Here is a 21,208-nt window from a genome sequence, read left to right on the forward strand (position 1 = left end):
CACAGATTTTATTTTTATTATTCCTGAACATTCAGATTTCCAAAGTCTTTGTTGTTAGCATTCTGCTTCAGTCTGCCTACCTGTGATGTCATTGCTTACCTGCCACGGGGGCGTGGCCCTGCCCAGGGCCATATAAAAGGACAAGCCATCCACGAGTCCCTTGATCTACCCCCCCCCCCACTCTCTCTCTTCTTACTCTTCCTGTCTCTGTCTTTATCTCTCTGTCTCTGTCTCTCTGTCTCTCTGTTTCTCTGTCTCTCTGTCTCTCTCTCTGGGGTGCCCCTCCTCCTTTTCCTTCTCTCCCCATGCTCCTTTAATAAACCTCCTATAACATAATATCCGGTGCCTTGTATCTATCATTATCTTACTCTCATGTATAAAATTTGTTTTCTAAGCAATTCTTAGACTTAAAGTGGTGTGCTTCAGTAAGTAAGCTTCTTTCCCCTTGAATCTTACTAACCTTCCCCAGCAAACTATAGAGGACATTGTGCAAGGGTCAGAAAATAATATTCCCCCTAAGGAAGGACAACCCGTTGTAGCTTGGTCATTGCACAATAGAATAGATCCTAAAACAGTTCCCCACGGGGCATGCTGTGTGAATTTCCTTCCTTCCATTTAGTTCTAATGAACTCTACTTCCTGACATTGAAAATATATTTTTCCAAGGAAAAGGTTCTGTGAAAATTTTTTATGTTTATTATTATTTTTAAGAAAATTTACCTTTTTTTTGTGACACAATTTTACATAGTCTGTTCACCATAAGATATAATAGAAATCATAAACAACTAATTAACATTTATTTGATTTACATTTAAATTGCTTCGACTAAGAAAATAATGTATTTATATGAAACATATTAAGAAATTCCAACATAGAATTTAAAAAATAATTGAAATTATTGCTCCTAGCTAACTATTATTATGACTTTAGATTTTGGTGAAAAGTAAATCAGCCTCCTTTCAGATGCTTATTTTAAAATGGGGTTATCAGTTTCAAATCTTTTATATTTTACTACATTCAGAATGTGCTCCTGTTTACTTCATCCTGCTTTTGTGCTCACGACTTTAACATTATTCTCTCCCCCTTTCTGCTCTGGGTACTGCTTCCGTGGTACACTTTGACAATGTTCAAACCCTGCAGACCTGCCCTGGGTAGGAGCTGCCTTTCCACATTCGAGTGTCTCGGCCAAGGCTGGGCACCTGAGGCCCCTGTGGAGTCAATATGGTGTCGGGGTGAGCACATACCACAGGTTCTTCAGGGGCTCAGGGCAGATTCTTATGAATGTCAGTCAGCTATTTGCACTTAATTCAAGATATGTTTTCCAACGACCATTTTATTTTTTATTTATTTATTTTTTTAGAAAAATTGTTGACCATACTCTTGATAGATTAATCTTGGTAAATTTATTTCATTAAGAGTTTTTTTCTTTTTAAATTATAATTTATTCAGACTACATTTTGATTGTTATCCTGTCACTTGTATCTTCCTGTTCCTCCCTCCCTCCCTCCCTCCCTCTTCTGTCCTATCCCCCTCCCCTAGACCTCTGACAGAAGGGGACCTCCTCCCCACCAGCTGACCACAGTCTCTCATGCCTCATCTGGATAGCCTGCATCTCCTTCCTCTGTGTGCCACTGGGCCTCCCCACCAAGGGGAAGTGATCAAATTGGGGGACCCAAGTTGATGTCAGAGAGAGGCCTGGGTCACAATATGACAGTTTGATACATGCATACATGATATAGTGATTAAATTAGGATCAAGAGCATTCCCATCTCCACAGAGGCTTTTTCATATTTCTATATGAATTAAGGTTTGTGCTGAATGATTTTAAAGTCAGTCCTCAATATGTAGAGTCGCTGCTCACATTGATGAGTAACTAGGGATTGGTGGCTGTGTCTGTGTGAATGCTTGTCAGCTGGTGGAAGGAAGGCTTTAGCATTAACGTGGCTTTTATGTTTCCTTAGGTTCTACATATCACTTTCACGTTTTTTGACTTGGAATCTGCAAGTAATTGTCCCCGAGAGTTTCTTCAGATTCACGATGGAGATACCTCAGCAGCTTTCCCACTGGGGAGATACTGCGGCTCCAGTCTCCCACAGGCACTCCACAGCAGTGGCAACGCTCTCTACTTTCATCTCTACTCTGAATACATAAAACGTGGGAGAGGCTTTACAGCAAGGTGGGAGGCACAGAAGCCAGGTGAGTGCAAAATGAGGAGAAAGCAAAACCTGTTTTCATATGTTAGGACATGTTTAGGGACCTAGAAATAATGCAACATTTTAAATAATTATTTTAAGAACAAATAATTTTAAAAATGAATTTGATTTTGAATTTAAGAACAGAAAAATTAGGGTGTGTGGCAAAGTTTAAAATTCATGAGGTCCTTATTAAATTACTGGATGGAGATTTTTTTGGGGAATTGTTTTAATATAATATCTGTATTAATTGTTTTAGAGCTTAATACAATTTATATTGTTATATTTACTCCCTCTTCCCCCTAACTCCTCCCAGATCCACCTTTACCTTATTCAACTTCATGTTATTTTCTTCTTTGATTTTTAATAATTCACCAAGGCTAGTTTGTGCTTCCCATGTATTTGTAGAGCTTGAGTTCTCGCTGGAGTGGCTGGGGAGTTGGGGGAGGTTATCAACAGCTGGGTTCTTTCTTACTGTACCAAGCATGTGTTTCTTTCTATGGAGCAGGCCGTAAAGCCAGTCAGAAAGTGATTGGTTACGCTCCCACCCTTTAAGTAATTCATGCCACTTTTAAGCCCATCAACGTATCTTTTTGTGCAGGTGTTTATTGCAGGTTACAGGATTCACAGATGAAGTTTTCCCTAGCAGCCTGCATAGAATCTTCCAGAACTATGAACGTTAGCCAAAAGGGAGAAAGCTTCTTGGTCAGGACCAACTTGATTTCTCCATGTCCTGTGATCAAGGGGTGTGGCGTCTTTAGCAATAGGCTCTCACCAACAATCACTAAGTCATTTTATAGCGTCTACTAGTGAATTCACTACAATAGGCTCTCACCAACAATCACTAAGTCATTTTATAGCGTCTACTAGTGAATTCACTACAATAGGCTCTCACCAACAATCACTAAATCATTTTATAGCGTCTACTAGTGAATTCACTACAATAGGCTCTCACCAACAATCACTAAGTCATTTTATAGCGTCTACTAGTGAATTTACTACAAGAGTGACACTGGGGACATGGTCTGCTTCTTCCTGTAAGATTCCTTATTTTAATGATCACTTAATAATTATTTTTTATTGTTCTTAGATGTTTGCTTTTTCTGAGATAGGGTCTCATGATTTAGTCCCATCTAGTCTGGAACTCACTTTATGGAGCAGACTGGCCTTGGCCTCACAGAGATTCTCCTGCCTCTGTCCCCCAAGTGGTAGAATGGAAAGTAATGCCACTATGCCCAGATGACATTCCTATATTATACCAATTGGTACTCATTTTTATAAACTCTTATTTAGTAATGTTTCATATATTTCAGAGTTGAAGTTCTAAATCTTTTAAAGATTCTTTTCTATTTTTCATGTGCCATCATGTCATCTGTGAAGAAATATTTTTAATCTTTTGTAATTTTTTAACTCTTACAACCCTTCCTTTACATATTGACTTGACTAAAACTTGTAATACAGTACTAAGCTAAAGTAGGGAGTATTGCCTTTTGTTTTTTTTCCCAACTGCATGGGAAAAACATTAAGTATTTTTTCATCGAATACAATATTGTCTTTTAGATGAGAGTTCAATCAAGCCATTGCCCCTCTAATAGGCATTCTTATAGTAGGGGCTTCTTTTTATGGCTGTTGCCATCTCTCAGAGAGAGAATGGCAAGCCCAGGCCGATGCTGATATATACACATCATGTATATACATATGCGTGTATACATACACATGTATGTGGAAGACAGCAATCCTGTTAATATAGAAAAGGAACCATGATTCCCAGAACATGGTCCTTACCATTCTTGCATAGTTTTTCTGAACTTTCAGGTCAGTTTTCAGGGTCTTCACAAAACTCTCTCCCTTTTGGCAAGGTCTATAATAGCATTAGGTTGCTCATTCTCTTCAACCTGGGCGTTCTTTGTCTCTGCCAGGGATTCTGTCATCTTCCTCTAACTATCGGCAGTTAAAGGTTCTCCTGAATACCTGGGGGAACTCCTACAAAAATATTTGGAACTGTCTCCATGCAACTGCTTTCTTACATAACCTGTTGCTCTAAAATACTGACTGCCTGAGAAGCTTCAGTGTTTGTTGGCTTCAGCTAGCAGAAGCATGGCTGTCTTCCCTGTTTACGTCTGTGCCATCTGAAAGTTACACACAGGAAGAATTGCAGAATGGGTACAGGACTCAGCTCATGGGCTTCTCCATTGTTCAAAGAGCACAGAAGCATGCTGGTTGTTCCTTGAGACCCTGAACAGCAACAAACAATAATTCTAATGCCAAGAATCAAGCATTGTTGGAATTTATTCATTAAGTAAACTAGTTATGTGTTCTATAAACCATACACCTCGTGGACTGTGGTGTTTGCATCCCATGTGTCACTTGTCACATTGTAGGCTGGTACTTGGTTCAAAAGTTCTATTTAATCATATCCCTCTTTTTTTTCTGGCCAAAGTAACCACTTTCAATAGCATATCACATCTTCTTCTGCTCTATTATTACTTTAGTATTCATCAGATTGTTGCCTGATCTTCTCATGTCAAAGCATCTCTTTTGTGCTTTCAGCAGTGGTTTTTAGCAGCTCTTCGACTCATAGGGACTCATAGGGACTCATGAAATGATGAGAGTATAAGTGTATCGTTTCTTATTTATTACTCAGGTTGTGAAGCAGGTTATAAGTTACTGCATCAGATATTTGCTTGCGTATAGATTTTAGAAGATGTGCCGCTTAAGCTTTGTCAGTTTGATACAAACTTGAATCACCTGGGGAAAGGACGCTCAACTGAGGAATTGCCTGTGAGCATTTTCTTAATTGGTATTTGATGAAAGAGGGCCTACCCCACTGTGGGCGGTATCACTCCTAGACAGGTAGTCATTATTTCTGTGAAAAATCTGTCTGAGCAAGATAGTAAGCAACACCCCTCCTGGAACCCTGCTGCTTCAGTTCCTGCCTCCAGGTTCCTTCCTTGAGTTCCTCCATCAGTTTCCTTGATGATGACTGTACCCTCTTATGCTAAATACATCTTTTCCATCCCTAGGCTGCTCTTGCTCAGCTTTTATTTGAGCAACCAGAAGCAAGCTCGCACACAGGAAATGAAGGATACACTTCCAATTTGCTTCCCTTTCTATTAGTATTTGAGTAAATGGTTTGTTTCCTTAGGATTGTTCAAAATGATTTGTTATTTCATTTCATTTTGTTTGTTTTTCATATCTATAAATCTGGCTATTTGATGAGAGTTGATGTGCTTTAAAATATTTTATATTCTTTAAAAATGTTCAATTGTTTCATAATTTTTAGTGGTAATTTTTTCTATTAGTTTCTGAGTCTGTTGGACCAGATCCCAGTAGCCTTTGAAAGTTGCTTTCCTTTCTGGTTTGAAAGTGTGTTCCAGGCCCTTTGCATATTTTAATGCTCTCAGCATTGCAAACATCTGCTTCCCCAAAAAACCATCATTCTTTCAATGGAAAATGGACTTCAGATCCTACATCTGGGTGCTACAAATGATTTCTGTTGCTAGGTCTCTGGGTAACTCTGGAACACCCAATGGACAGAAGAAAATACCTTTTTAATATTATTATTAAATGGAAAAAAAAATCACTGGACCAGCAGTAGTCTTGCAATATATAGGTGCATTAAGATTTTATTAAGGTTTATTTTCTCTTGATATTTATGCTTCCTCTAGTTGTTTTAAAAACAAAATCTTAATCATTTGATTTTACCAATAAAGATATAGGAGCCAGATGCTGGGGTAAAAGCTTGCTAGCTCAAAGAGGCAGAGAAAGCACCCAGCTGACCTTCCAGAAGAAAAAGCCTTTTTTACTCAGCTCACATCCCAGGTAGAAAAAGCCAAAAGCCCAAAGGTAAAAGCTGAAAGCCCCAAAACTCCTTCTTCTTCTCCACGCTGTCTTTAATACCCTTCTCTCAATGTCCCTCCTTTCTGTTTAATTCCTGTCAGTTTTCTTCTTCTTGCTCCTCCTCTTGATTTAGGGTTGACTTTATTTAATCCTGTGTAAAGAAAGTGCTTGGATTAAAGGTGTATGTTAGGGCTGAACCACACCAAACAAAAAACAGGTTTTTACAGTTGGCAATCTTGGGGTTCACAGTGGAATGAAATATCCTGCAACATGGACTGGAAAAACGTGATTGCTAGCGAAATTAGCATATCACTTCTCTACAAATACGAATAATACAGCTGAAAACAATTCAATGTCTGTTGATGATGTATTATGCTTACTCTACATTTTGTGTGGGGCATGCTTGGTACACACTCATAGTCCCAGCACTCAGGAAGTGAGGGCAGGAAGATCACAGGTCCAAAACCTGAATACACAGTATGGCCCCATTTAAGTAAGTAAGTAGAACAAAACGTGCATTGTTTTCTTGTCAATATTTCAGTACTTTAAAGTTACATAATTTAAGTATTCATGTTTAACTTTTCAGTTCAATGAAATTGTTTCCTTTGTTTGTGATTTTAGAGATTTCTTTTTAAAAATTTTAACAAATGTTGCTTTTAATTGTATAAAATGTTTGCACGATGCTAAAGCCACCTCAATGAGCATCCTGCATTTTCAAATGTCTAGCTTCTACCCTGCAGTCTGTTGTAAGTAGATGGTTTGTAAAATTAGCTTTGCACTTATCCCTCCAATGATCAAATAGACTGTTATCTTCCCATCTTAGAGGAAAGGCAGCATTCCATACACAGGGGTGTTTACTTGTCCTTCCTGAACCCTAGAGACTGTATCAAAACTAGAACAGAGCTTACCATTATATAGATATGTCCTGGCCTGTTCAAACATGTATGGATTAACGCTTGGCCTGTTTCCTCTAGACTTTTGGATGTACCTTGTATGCTTTATATGTTCGTCTTAGTCCAGCTTTGCCACTTTGGGATTGTTTGATCAAAAGCATGCATAAGATTTGGTATTTTATGTGTCATATTTCTTCTGCAGTGTTCATACCATCCTGTGGTTTCATCACAATGTATGGCAGTGACTATCTACTTATAGCCAGATTAATAATTTGTTTTTAAAATTCTGAACTGAGAGTCAAGAAACCTCTCAGTGGTAGCAGAGACACTTAACATCTTTCTGTGTGTACAGGGGACACTGGAATCTTTTCAGTGTACTCTGTCTTCATATTGATACTCTTTTCTGAAATTTTCTGCATTATAAATGATAACTGTTGATATTTAACATTTTACATTGATTGTATTATCCTATGAATTAAAAAGTTTTATACTCACAATGGACTTTTCCTTTAAGTTTTAGAAAATGTACCTTTCTGTGAACTTGGGTGTTCCCTGTTAGGAGCAATGAATTGCTCCTAACTAAAGTAACTAATCACTTGCTCCTATACAATGAAACTAATTGTTTCAGGTTTTCCTTTGGTAACAAAAGCTTTGCCTTAGTGGGTATAGCTATGTGAATACCATATTTCACATGCTAAGATGTCATCTTGGTTTATTTCTTTCTCAAGGTATATTTATCAAAGTCTAGATTAGTTGGCACTATTCTTTTTGTGTCCACAGTAACATTTCTTACAAGCCACCACAGAGTCGCCATTAAATGTGAATGTTAAGGAGAAAGAGTTCTTCTAGATGTCTCCAGCCATTGGCCAGACACATAAGGAGTTGGTGTGATGTGCCGGGGATGGCACCAAGGAGCCCAGTTCAGTGCCATACTTGCCTCACTCCTGGGACAGTGGCTTAATCACCATGTACATTTTTTATAAATGAGAATGATAGATTTATTTTTATACTTTAAGTATTATAAAATGTACATATGATTTATATAAGACAATTTATCTTACAATTGTATAATTTATATAAGTATAATAATTTATTATAGCATGAGAAAAACTTTTTCTAAAGAATATGATGCAGTCCTTAACTATTTTAAAGTATAAAGTGTCCCAGTGTTTTGAAAGATGTAGGGGCTGACAGAAGTTCCAGAATTTTTAATGTTTTGATATATAGAAACTGATCTTCTTGGGGGTAACGGACTGAAACTGTTTTCCCATAATTTATGTCTCAGAAGGGTCAGGTCTGTGTCTTAAATGACTAACTATATGATTTTCTGTAGGCATAGAGTTCCTAGATGGGTGACTTGTTTATTAAATGGGCAGCTTGAAGTAATGTGTAATTTATGAGGCCATCCTAAACTCTCCACAGTTATGTGAGCAAAGCTTGCCTTCTGACATCAGACTCTATGAGACTTCTGTGTGAATTTAGCCCACATATGAATTTAGTCATTTTTTCCTCTTTTTTTTTTTTTTTCTTTCGTTTTTCCCTCTTATTTCAGAATGTGGTGGCGTACTGACTGGTAGTTACGGTTCTATTACATCTCCGGGGTACCCTGGAAACTACCCTCCAGGAAGAGATTGTGTCTGGCACATTCTAGCCAGTCCTGGCTCCTTGATAACATTTACCTTTGGAACCTTGAGCCTGGAGAGCCACAGTGACTGCAGTAAAGATTATTTGGAGGTAAAACAAAACAAAACCCCGACATTTCCATAGGCCTTGGTATGGTATGATTAGCACTCAGAACACTGGTTAATGGTGCCTGTGGATAGCCCTGATTTGTTACCAATCCTTAGGCAGCTGATGCTAAGTCTCTAATCTCAATTACACTAGTTTGTTACTCCATTTTCTAGGTTCCACTTGAATGTGGAAGAGCCTGCCTTGCTCCCAACAACCATGTCCTTTACTGAAAATTGAGACTACTGGAATGAGAATAAAACCTAACCATGACTGTCTTCTTCAACACAGATTCTAATTTTTAGTTGTCCAAGGCAAGCACTCAGGGTGTCCCACTACTTGACTTTAGCAGGCCATAATGATTCTGTAGGAAATGGTTGAGTCTCACCAGGAAATGTTGAAAATTACCCTTGAGAGGAAAGGAGTCAGCCTGCTCTATTCCACTAGCAAAAAGTTAAAATGTCGAGGAGGAAAGGGGCTGTTTGTTCACATTCCCTATACAATTACATATATCAAAAATGTTGTTCTCCATTTGTAGACTGGAAAGGTCACTGAGGAGATTGAGTTCTTAGGTAGTCCCTGTATTGTTGTCACTGCAAATCACAGTGCCCCACAGCACTGCTAAAGAGACAATGAGCCTTTCTGAGTCCATTAGAGAGGGATGGAGTCCTGTGGAATTATTCATAAAGGATGAAGGATGCAGCTGCCAAGCAGGTCTCCAGAGTTGAAGGCATTAGTCATTAGCAGTCGAAATAATGGATCTGAAACCTTTGGGAATGACTCAAAGATCAGCTTCTCCTTGGGAAATCTTAGCAAAATATCTTTTTAAAAGTTGACAGTAAAAAAATGAATTATTGTGAAATTAATATTCAATAAATCATAGCAAATTAATATTAAAGCCTTCTTATTCTTACATATTAATTCCTGAATACCATATTATAAAAAGTATCAATCATCTGGACAATATTGAGCTCCCTCTTATTTGTCATCAGTATTTCAGGAACTAGTTACAAGTAAAAAATAAAGTAACTTTGCTCTATAAATTTGCTGCCAATGAAAAAATTGATTTGAATGGATGAATTTAACATATGAGAATATTTTTCAGTTCATTTATTCCTTGGTATTCTAAGTACTATAGGTTTTTGCAATTATGTCAAAACTATAGAGTGCTCAGTGTGATTTATTCAAGGCATAAAAAGCCAACAAGGGGAGGAGCATGAGGAGGAGGAGGAGCATGAGGAGGAGAAGGAGGAAGCCATTGACTTGAGGATACATTATGGATAGCTTGGGTAGGTGACATGGCTCAGCTGGTAAAAGCACTTGTCCAGGAAGCCTGAGGGCCCAAGCTTGATTAAATCTCACAGTGGAAGGGAAGAACTGATTCCTGACCATTGTCCTCTTTCCTCTGTAAGAACTCCCTGGTGCACAAATCCACATGCATGCTTATAAACATACCACACCTCCACGCACATGTATGTATGTATGTACACACACATATATACATATACTTGACAGAACATACACTGACACCTATAACACACACTCACAAGCACATATATACAGAATCTGCATACAAGAGCACATAGAAAAAGAAACAGTCTGTAAGTTCACACTGCCAGCATGCGGTGTGCCACTGCATGCAGTGCTGGATGACAGCGGCAGGCAGGTGTGCTTCTAAAGGCAGCTGTGTGCTCCTTCTTCCCCACCTGCACTCCCTGCGCACCTGTGCACCTAGTGTTTCTTCCGAAATACTAGGAATTCTTCACACTGGGGGACAGGGAACCATGAAAGAAACCCTGAGCTCTGCATCATCCTAACAAAAATCCAAAGTATGTACTCAGCTCTGGAGTTGAAATTCCAGCAGCAGATGAGGCACCTGACAGGACTGAGAGAACACATTCTTTATGGGACACTGATTTTGTGTTTGGATTATTATGTATATGACAGGGAAACTTTCCTCACTTTTAAGTGACACATTTTGTTAATCCAACACTTTGAATTGCTCTGGTTTGCTACCTACTTAAATGACCAATTCTCTGAAGCTTATGTCCCAGATGACTTGCTTACTAAGAACCTGACTACTTCCAAACTTAATGGCTTGTTCTTTTGTTTTAGATTCGGGATGGCCCTTTCCATCAAGACCCCATTCTCGGGAGATTCTGCACTTCTCTGTCTACTCCACCACTCCAGACTACGGGTCCAGCTGCCAGAATTCATTTCCATTCTGACACTGAGATTAGTGACAAAGGCTTCCACATCACCTACCTAACCACACAGTGTAAGTAGCATTGGGAGAGTGGCGCTGCCCTCACACAGCTTCTTATGGCCTAAGATGCAGGCTCTCTCAGCTTAGAGACATGCCGTCAGGACTGTCTCGCACACCACTTCAGACTGAGGCTTTATCTTCATGGTGGTAAATACTACACTACCCCTTAGCCCTCCAGTTATGGGATCCACACTACGATGGCGACCACAAGTACCATTTAAAATTAACTCATTCAGAACCTCAGGTCCCTAGTGGTCTTTGCTGTTCTGTTGTACGCAAGCTTGTTCATGAGAACAGTGCAATATATTTGAGAAATATTTGGTTTTATTCTTGCATCAAGCCCAGTACACAAAAGCCAACTTTTCGGAAGGCGCTGTTCCCCTTCCTAGAGCCCACTTCCGCACGCTTAGTTATGACGCTTGCAGTCACATTCAGACCTGAAACAAGGAACAAAAATAAAAGTCTATGATTTTCATTTGTGTGAACTAGAGAATTCTGCTTTTGACACTTAATATTGTGTTCTCAGTGAGAACTGATTAGGGAAACACATTCTAAGTCTCTGTATCAAATAAATAAATAGATAAATAAATAAATAAATAAATAAACAAACAAACATCTTCTCATTCAACCTCTTTTCCCTTTGCTTCGGCTTTAGGCTGAATGCACAGTCAGTCTCGGTAATTCCTATAGCCGTTATAAGTACTATTAATGACCACGTGATGCTCTTCTATACCCCCTCTCCTTCAATATGCTTCTTTTATACAGTTATATATATATTCTATGCAGTCACAACCTTTTATAGAGCGCATTAACTCTTTTTGGTATTAGGCAAAGCATTAATGTATTTAAAAAACAGTTTACAGAGGAGAGCCGCAGATTGGAAGTTCAGTCCCACATCTCTGCATCTACTTCTTGCGTCTCTAGAGGCATATCCTGCATATATGTGAGCCTGAAAATCTTATAATGGGTAGCATGGACTTACACAGGGTGGACAGAGCACCGTGGGTATTTAAATATAGGGTGAGCTGAAGTTTTGAAAACTGAATCTAATGTATGGAAGTTGAAGGAATGCCATCCCTGTGACCAGTCCTTCCCTCTTTTGTTCTCCTCAGCGGATCTGCACTGTGGCGGGAACTACTCAGACACAGAGGGTGAGCTCCTCCTTCCTCCCTTGTTGGGACCTTTCAGTCACGACAGACAGTGTGTCTATCTCATCACACAGCCCAAAGGAGAGCAAATAGTCATCAACTTCACCCACGTGGAACTGGAGAGCCAGACAGGCTGTTCGCACACGTACATTGAGGTAACCTTTCTACTCAGTTACCCTTGTGGAATACTCATTGCAATTTCCATGCTTTCTAGAATGGCGGCTTTCAAATGGCTGTCAAGACAGGTACTTCTGGATCACCAGAGAGCTTGTCAGGAATGCCATTTTATGCCTCTCCTCAGCACTACTGAGCCAGTACCTTGGGGAAAGGGAAGCTGCCTGGTGGAGCAGAGAGTCCAAGAACAAGGGTTCTAGGGGATCTAAAAGACTTTCTCTAAAACACACCTAGTGAAGGCAAAACAGCAAGGGCTTGATAGCGGAACCAGGGTGGCACTGAAAGCAAAGTTGAAACTAGAAACTCACAATATGACTAAGTTCTAAGCCGCTCAGTGGAGCTCATCAAGGTGCATGCGTGTGGATAATCATAACTAGGTATGTTCATAGGTTAAGATTTCAGAGAGGTTTTCTAGAGTAATTTTCATGTCAGACATCACAACCTAGAGAAAGTCAGACATTTGCATGTCACCCAGCCAGTCTTGGCACTGTTCTGTTAAATCATTAGATCCCCACACTCTCCCATTTTAATCTCAGGGATCCAAGACTCAGAGAAGTTGTTCCCTGCCCACAGTTTAGTAAGTAGTGGTCTGAATTTAGGAGTTGCACTGGTCTCTTCCAAGAGCAGACTCGTAATAGTGTATCTTTAACCACAAGAGAAGTCTTTTCTAGAGAAGATGACCTTGTGAATTCCATACCCCACTCTCAAGTCACAGGAACATATGAAGCCAGGCACAATAATTGTCTAAGAGAATCAAAAAAAAAAAAAAAAAAGTCACTGTGATAACATTAAAGGGACTCTGGAGAGTTCCCATGTATTCCTGATAGGGGTTTTTCTACTGGCTGTAGGACCTGTCAACCCATTGGAGTGACACACCTTCTGTGGCTTTGATGAACAAGTTCCATGGATTTCTACCTGTCATGAACTCCTTTAAATTGTTGCAGGGGAGATCAAAACTGGTACCCAGTGACTTAGTTTTGTAAAGTAGAGTGGCTGAGTACTTCGTAGTTAGAACAGGACTGGGTCAGATGAGTTCCTGCTTTGGTTCTGTGCCTGTATAGCTCTGGGCAGTGCTTTGAGTATTCAATTCCCACTTCAGTAAGATGCCTTGCCTATTTACTTAACCTTTGTGAGACTAAAATCCGGGCAAAGAATGAGAAATAAAGCCTTCAAAGTTATTACAAAACATTATATAAATATAAGGCCTCTGTGACCAAAGTTTGGCTCTTGCCTTGATCTTACCAGTTCAGAATCAGCCAATGATACTCTTCCATAGCTGACCATACAACTATTTACATTCTGTGTGTGCACAGACTCCTAAGCTATTGATGGAAATTATAGACGAACATTGCTATCTTAAACAAAACCACACATTTACACATACACACATATATGCACACACATGCATACATACATGCACACAGACACACATGTATACACTCACATCTTAATTAACATTTCTACTACTAAAAATACATTTTCCCATGGTTAGTGTGATGTGGCTATGGAAAGATGAGTTCAAAGGGAGATTATCTTTTGGTTCATTTGGTCGTGCCCAGAAAGCTTTTACAATGTGTAGAACAGTACGGTAGATGTGACAGAAGCATCTTTCCAGAATAAAAAGCAGTGTTTCTCATTAATATTTCATAAATGGCTCAAGCCGTCAAAACTACTGTGAATGAAGGACACAGAAGGTAGGAATAAAATTTAAAATTCTTATTCCAGAAAATGCAAGTAGTGGGTTGAATAAGAATATCTAACGTAATTGGCATTAAGCCTTGGAGGTGGGAGGTGGAGGGAAATGAGTGAGACTTTATACCTCATTCATATTTCTAAGCCATATGCTCCACCCGCCACTCAGAGAAACTGGAAACGGAGCATTATAGGAGAGGCTAATGGAGTGGGCAGGATGCCTCCTAGAGAAACAGAGGTTTCTGGGGAAAGTCTTCCTTCTTAGAAACATGCTGTGTCCTTGCACACTCTGGGACGGGGCCAGCTCTGACTGGGGTGGAAAGAGAATGAAGCAAAGCAAACACACAGGCAAAAGAGCTGGGGTCAGGTGTGCTGTACTCTCTGATGGAGAAATGGCAGCACGTAGAAGTTCAGCTACTAATTACATACAGTTGGGCAGAGAGACAGGGTTATTGAGTCCAGCTGAACAAGGAGGGGGTTTACTACAGATAAGCAAGGAAGTAGAACTGTTGATACTGTACGGTAGGAGCAACACTGCAGCAGAGCAGTCTTCAGGCCATAGATAGCCACAGGGAAAGAGGTATGGTGGACATTTTCTGCACACGCCATCAGCATCTGCACGCAGAGCAGAGGGGGCCTTCACTATCCCTTTGAGCCCCATCCCAAGGGGAGGCTTTGCCATGTTCCTGTGGGTCTGAGGCTAAGGTCCTTAACATGGACACATGCATGCCACCAGTGCACACCCACTCAGGATGTTACTCACTCAGGCTTCTTCTGCTTCCCACAGACATAGAAATGAATGATATATTTATGACAAAAATATTATACAGGAGAGAATGTACTATGAGGAAAAACAAGTTTGAAGCTCTTGACTTGAATCTACAGGTGAACAGTTAGCAACACAGATATCCAAGAAAAAGGGATGCCAGGTACAGTGGCCAACAAAGTCCAGAGACTGAATGAGACTCTAGGTACTACAATCATACAGGAGAAAAGACACTAGTTAGGCAAGCACTAACCCCATGCGGCCATACAAGCTGAGATGGAGGTTACAGTGTATTCTGAGAGCCCGGGAAGACAAGTAGAAGGCTCTTAGGACTGCGCCTCCCCCAGCGAGTGGCCACTACAGCCCAGTGATGAGATGAGAGTGATGGGAAGGCAAAGAGAAGGCTTGCTTGCTGGGCTGGGAATCAGGAGAGAAGATAATTCTAAGAAAAGCAGATGAAATTTTCTTGATTTTAGAAAATCACTTTTAAAACCTAATAAATAATTTTATTGAGCCAACACAATTTTGTGAGACCTCAAGTGTTCTTAAAATGCTGAAATGCTTACCACAGAGTGGTCAAAATACTAATGAAGAATCATAATAGCCACTGACAATGATAACCATGGTGGTAGTATTAGGCCCTGCCTGGGATTTCTCTTCCCCTGCCCTTTCATGTCATTCTGTCATCTGGGGTGAAGCCACAGTCCTTTTCCACTCGCCTGGCACAGTTTCTAAGATCAGAGTCTCTCTGGCGCCAAGGAGCCCACCAGCCTGCAATGCACTTTACAGGGAGTAAGTTCCTACGTTGACTGTATGGTCAGGTTCTGATCTCTACCCTGCCGTGGGCCATGCCTCTTAGTGTCCATATATTTGGTTTGCTTTTCATGCTTAAATGGACTTTAGAATTTGTGGTGTAAGACTAATCTGGATAGTTAGCATACAGAGAAAAATGCACATGTGCATTAAGGTGTGGCTTTGGGACCCAACCCCAATCTGCTCTCAATGTCACAGCCATGGCTTACTCAGCTCTAAGTACACACTTAAAATTTCATAGGAATTATGTTTTTGCAGCCCAATTAATCTTGGCTTTCTGTACAGGAAATAGTTCCTTTATAAGAACTTGGGTTTTAAAGAGTAGTTTTTCTTTAGGATCTAGTTCAACCTATAAATGCCATTTGCAATACATCATAGGCTAAATAGCCTGGGTTACTCATTGTATCCTGGGCCTCTGGGTTTGTAACAGTCACTGTTTACAAAATGAGTAAGTAAATCCTCATGAGGCAGGCAGCATTCTCAGTTGGTAAAGAACTTAACGTTGCAAGCATAAGCTCCTGAGTTTGATCCCTAACCCGTGTGTGGTGGCACTTGTTTGCAGCCCTAGGGTAAGTGCTGGGGTGTTCAGGACAAGGGGCTCCTTGACGTCAGCCAGACTAACCTAATATATGAGCTCCATGCCAATTAAAAAACCCATATCAAAGGAGACAGATATGTATTTGAGGATGACATGATACACTAAGGTATCCTTTGGCTTCCACATGTGTGTTACCCTGTACACACACACACACACACACACACACACACACACACACACACACACACACACACACACCCTCAAATACATGTTCACCTATACAAACACAAACACCCAGAAATATAAAAAATACATACTTAGAAACCTGAGCCTAGCTCACAGAATTCTGGTGTTTTGCCCGAAGCCCTGTGATTCCTTTGCAAATGTGAGCACTGAATTGATGGATTTGTTGTGCTCCTCTGAAAGTGACCATTGCATGATTTCCATGACTTCTTAAAAGAAGAGTAACCCAGTTTCAATATTAGCTATCTTTCTTTAGGCTGTGCTATATTGAGACATGCACAACTCTCCTCAGGGAAATCAAAAGTGATAACAAACAAACACCGCCCCATGGTTCATTACTCTGTTTATTTTCTGCCCCTGTCAACATATTGGTTTGGGATCTGTCCTGCTTGAGGCTGCACTGCTGGCTTCTAGGGCATTGGCTTTGCAAGATCTTGGCCCCTGGTCTCTCCAGAGGAAAAGGAAACAGTGGTTGAGTCATCCACTGACAACCAAGGCCTCTGTGGAAGTGGCCTTATCACATCTACTCACATTCCTCAAGGCTGAGCAGTTCCTGTGGTGAAGCGCACAGTCAGTGGGAAGAGTGAGTGTTAGTGCTCCAGCGGGAGATATGGCAGGTCTCATGGCAGAGAATAGATATTCAATCCTTTCTCATAAAAGAAGCCAGTAATTATGAAATATAAAATAGTTTATCCTAGTTTCCAAGCACAAAGGAAAGAGTTTTTGGTTGGTTGGTTGGTTTTTGGATGAGAGTACAAACTTACAAGTGTCAGGTTATTAAGTACAAATGAATTTGGGGTCAGTTAGAGCATTTGATAAACTTTATTCCAGTATCTCTCCTTAGTATGCAACGGTTAAAGTATTGCTATGCCTGGGGTCCAGAGAGAGTTCAGGCTTTCAGAATTAATAAGGTTTCCTTTCACAAAGAGAAACGCAGCCAAAATCAATTGTACTCTCCAGGTTTAGGGCCCTTGAGGCCTGTAAGTTCCTCTTATAACATCTGGAAGGCAGCTTCATTCTCCTTCCTAACGTCCTTGAGTTTCATTAATCAGGACCCAGGGGACTGGCCCACTTCAACTTGCTCTGGCTGTTTCTTCCTTCTTTTCATCTTCTAATGGACTAATAGAAAAGAGAGACAATGATCACAGAAGAGGCAAATAGGACCCAGGGGATTAGAGAGGAGGGTGCCAGCTTTCTTGTGTTTCCTGTGTTCTAGTCTTCAAGAACAGTAGCATGTATGCTGCACTAATTGATCAACAAGAATTTATCAAATACTATAAATACATATTTACAGAGCTTTTGTTGGTTGGTTGATTTGCCTTGGTTTGCTTAGCTACTGAAGGGATACATTCTCATATCTCTGAGACTTGCTATTTGTTCAAGTAGCATAACTTAAGTGTAAAAAAGCCTGTGTTGCAGATGTCAAGAACTTACAGTAAGGGGCTGGTATGAGCCTGACTCAGCCGGGCAGCATGTTCTTACCTCAAAGGCTGAGCTTTTACAATAGTTTTAGTTCTTATCTTCAGAGAATATCCTTGGACATGGATCCGCATGCAAATCTGTCTACATCTCAGATTTTCTTATAGTACAGTTAGAGGAGTATTCCTGGGATGTACATTGACAAGTAAGCTTCTAGAACTTTGTACTTTTACCAGTTTTGGATGAGAGGAACAATGTCGCAATAGCCTACCAATCTTTCCTTTACTACACACTGCCTTTAAGTTAAGTACTTCTTACGGAGCTCGGCTTAAAAGACTCGCCTCCTGAGTACCCCGCAGCTCCCTGAAGCATTCAGAGGGTTTTTGTACTTTAAGGTTTTTGTATGTCATCATTCAACTATTCCAAATGAAACTCATCTCTCTAGAGTGCTACACATTGTATTAAAAACATTAAGTTATGGGTAAAATTAAGGCAACAACAACAAAAATTCATGTCTTCCCATATGTGAGAAGCCTGGGCAATCTTCAGCTGGAGCTAAAACACAGTCAGCCATTTGTCTTCTAAACTGCCAGGAATTCCCCAGGATAAACTCGGACCAATATAGCTGTGTGGGCTGGTGACTGATTTCTCTGAAAAGTAAGATATCATTGGCAGTTTTCCAGAAGGAAGACAAAAATGCTTTTTCACTTGTGTTCCACTGATAGTTCTGGAATTTGCAAATATTTAAAATTTCCAAAAGTAATTTATGCTTAATATGTAAAAAATGGACTAGATTTTGGGCTTCATGGCAAAACTTTCACCTAAGTGAGAATCACACAGGGTGTCAGGGAATCCTTGTGTGTGACCATCACAGTTTAAACTCTCCAGCGATGTGATTCTTAACGACCCTATACTGGTCATGCCCTACCACCATCGGAGTAGTAGATAAAAACAAAACAAAACAAAAAAATCCTCACAATTTCCCAAATGCCTAATAATGGTACCCACTGAGCAGCTTGCTTAAGCAACAGTGCTGAAGCCTGCTGCTGCATAGACATCACACATCACTCTTGCTGTGGCCCCAGAAAGTGTCTGTGCCTGCCTTAAGTTCCTGCGAGCACTGACTGTCCCATGGCGCTCCTGCCAGCATGATGCTAACAGACAGTAGATTAATGCGGGGACTACTGCATCTCCTGAATAATTGCATGGAACTAGAGTCTTGAGTATATTCTTTGTATAATTCTCAGCTGTGGAAAGAGTTTCCAGTGTTTCACCTTCAGAAATGTCTGAACTAACAAGAGCTCTTCTTTAGTCAACATTTTATTGCCAGAAATCTTGGGAAATCTCACTGTTATCTCATATAGTCCTTTCCATCTCATTAGCAAGGCTTGGATGTAGTAACTTGCTAAGATTATTAAGGCAGGAGGCTGGGGACAGATTGAGACATAAACTGGGCCCATTGACACAGTTCATGGCCACTGCACTGAAAGGTGTGGAGTGATGATTATTATAGAATAGTTTATTTCTCTTCCAACTTCATTGGTTTTGCTTTAATTTTTATTCATGTATTTAGTGTGTGTGTGTGTGTGTGTGTGTGTGTGTGTGTGTGTGTAGGGGTAGGGCTTGAGAACAACTTACTGGAATTAGTTCTCTCCTCCCACCATGTCAGTCCTGGGGATCAAACTCAGGTTGCCCCCTTAGCATCAAGTGCCTTTACCTACTGAGCCACCACACCGGTCTACTGTGCTTCAATAAATCAGAAATGCCAACAGACATTTTAGCACTTCTAGAGCTATCATGGTGTTTAGTGTACAAGGCTAGCAATTGTCTGTAAATTTATTTTTCCAGAACATTGTTTAAGATTCTGAGTCTATATTAATAAGTGAAGTTGACCCACAGTTTTCTGTTTTATTTGATAATAAAACAGTAACTCTGTAACTCGATTTGATAACAGAGTTGTACCATGCCTGGGGCTCTGAAAAGTTATATGTGGGAATTGCCTGTTCCTTATGTGCAAAAGGACTCAGCAAGTACACAGTATCTTCTCATGCTGCCTCCCTCTCAGGGGCCAGGGTGGGGACCGTGCAGTGATGCTCCACTTATCCATGGAGCAGCTGTTCCTATTTCCCCCTTCTTTGGATCCTTTTAGTAATCTGTATAATCTTATGAAAATAATCTATCTTGGACATTCAAATACATAGGCAAAGACCTGCTTACACAATTGCATTTAATTCATTGCATGTTTCTTAGTATCTGTTTGTAATATGTTTATAATGTTTTATCTTGTAATCTTAGACATAATTTCTATTTTCTTATTGTCTACAATTTGCCTTTGCTATCTCCATTCCCAGCCCTCCTTCAAAAATCTGTTCTTTGGCGTATCTATAATTCTGCTTTCTTTTGTATTTTAATTATTAGGTTTAACTCTTAGTACTTCTTTGAATGTTTTATTCTAAGTTTTTATTATTGATTTCCTAGGTACTCTCTCCCTCCTTCCCTCCAACCCTTTCTCCCTCTCTCTTCTCCCTTCCTCCTGCCTGCCTATCCTTTTTATGTTTTGGTAATGATACAGTTTATTCTTTGAATTGCAGATTTAGTTGAACTTTCCTCTTTTGATGTGCTATATTCTTGGGGTTTGTTGTTTGGGGAAACTGTCTGCAGTTAGAGATTTATTTCTTCTTTGATATCACGGGAATTGGGAAATTTTAAGAATTACATAGTTATGCCCTGTGTTGGCTTAAGACCGCATCAATATTTGGAACCAATTGCTTGTGCTGCAGTGGCCATACTGACCATTTGTTAATGTATTAGAGATACTACCTAAATTAAACCTGACTAGTCCTCACATAGTCCCAACAACTATTGAAGCTGCCTCCTGATGAGTATTATAAGTCCGTCTTTTCTTTTCTGCTGAGGTTGGAGACCATAACAGCTTACTTCGAAAGATCTGTGCCAACGGAACCCAGTTTCCCATCACATCAACTTCTAACAATGTCTGGATCAGATTGAGACTAGACCCTTCAGTCCAGAAAGCTAGTTTCAGAGCTCACTATCAAGTTGGTAAGGAAACTTCTGCTTGCTTGTGTGCATGTGTGTGCATGCGCCTGTACACAGTGTGTGTGTGGTGTGTGTGTGTATGGTGTATGTGTGTGTATTGTGTATGTGTGTGTGTGTATGGTGTATGTGTGTGTGTGTATGGTGTATGTGTGTGTGTATGTGTGTCTGTCTGTCTGTATGTATGTGTGTGTGTGTGTGTGTGTGTTGTGCAGGCTAGGGTATAGATGCTGAATCTCTTCCTCAATTCCTTTCCCCCTGCCCCCAGGGCTGGGATTACAGACACACACTGCTGTACCCAGCTTTGTGGATGCTAGGGAACAGAACTCATACATATGCAACAAACACTTTATTGACTGGACCATGTTATCAACCCTATTTATTTTTAAATTTATTTGATTATTTTATGTGTATGGGCTTTTTGCATATATAAATGTCTAGAC

At 40.1% G+C, this 21,208-nt stretch overlaps 1 protein-coding gene across 1 annotated transcript in view; it reads left to right on the plus strand.

Annotated features, from left to right (window-relative positions):
• The window catches only part of Cubn (cubilin), a 212,550-nt gene that overhangs the window by 23,037 nt on the left and 168,305 nt on the right, over window positions 1-21,208 (plus strand). Inside the window, exons 14-18 of the mRNA XM_051151301.1 lie at window positions 1,961-2,195; window positions 8,477-8,658; window positions 10,768-10,930; window positions 12,031-12,221; window positions 20,627-20,771. Of these exons, the coding sequence (XP_051007258.1) occupies window positions 1,961-2,195; window positions 8,477-8,658; window positions 10,768-10,930; window positions 12,031-12,221; window positions 20,627-20,771 (916 nt within the window). The remainder of the gene's footprint in view (window positions 1-1,960; window positions 2,196-8,476; window positions 8,659-10,767; window positions 10,931-12,030; window positions 12,222-20,626; window positions 20,772-21,208) is intronic.

The sequence above is a fragment of the Acomys russatus genome, chromosome 9 (genome assembly GCF_903995435.1).
Source record: "Acomys russatus chromosome 9, mAcoRus1.1, whole genome shotgun sequence".
NCBI classification, from domain to species: domain Eukaryota; kingdom Metazoa; phylum Chordata; class Mammalia; order Rodentia; family Muridae; genus Acomys; species Acomys russatus.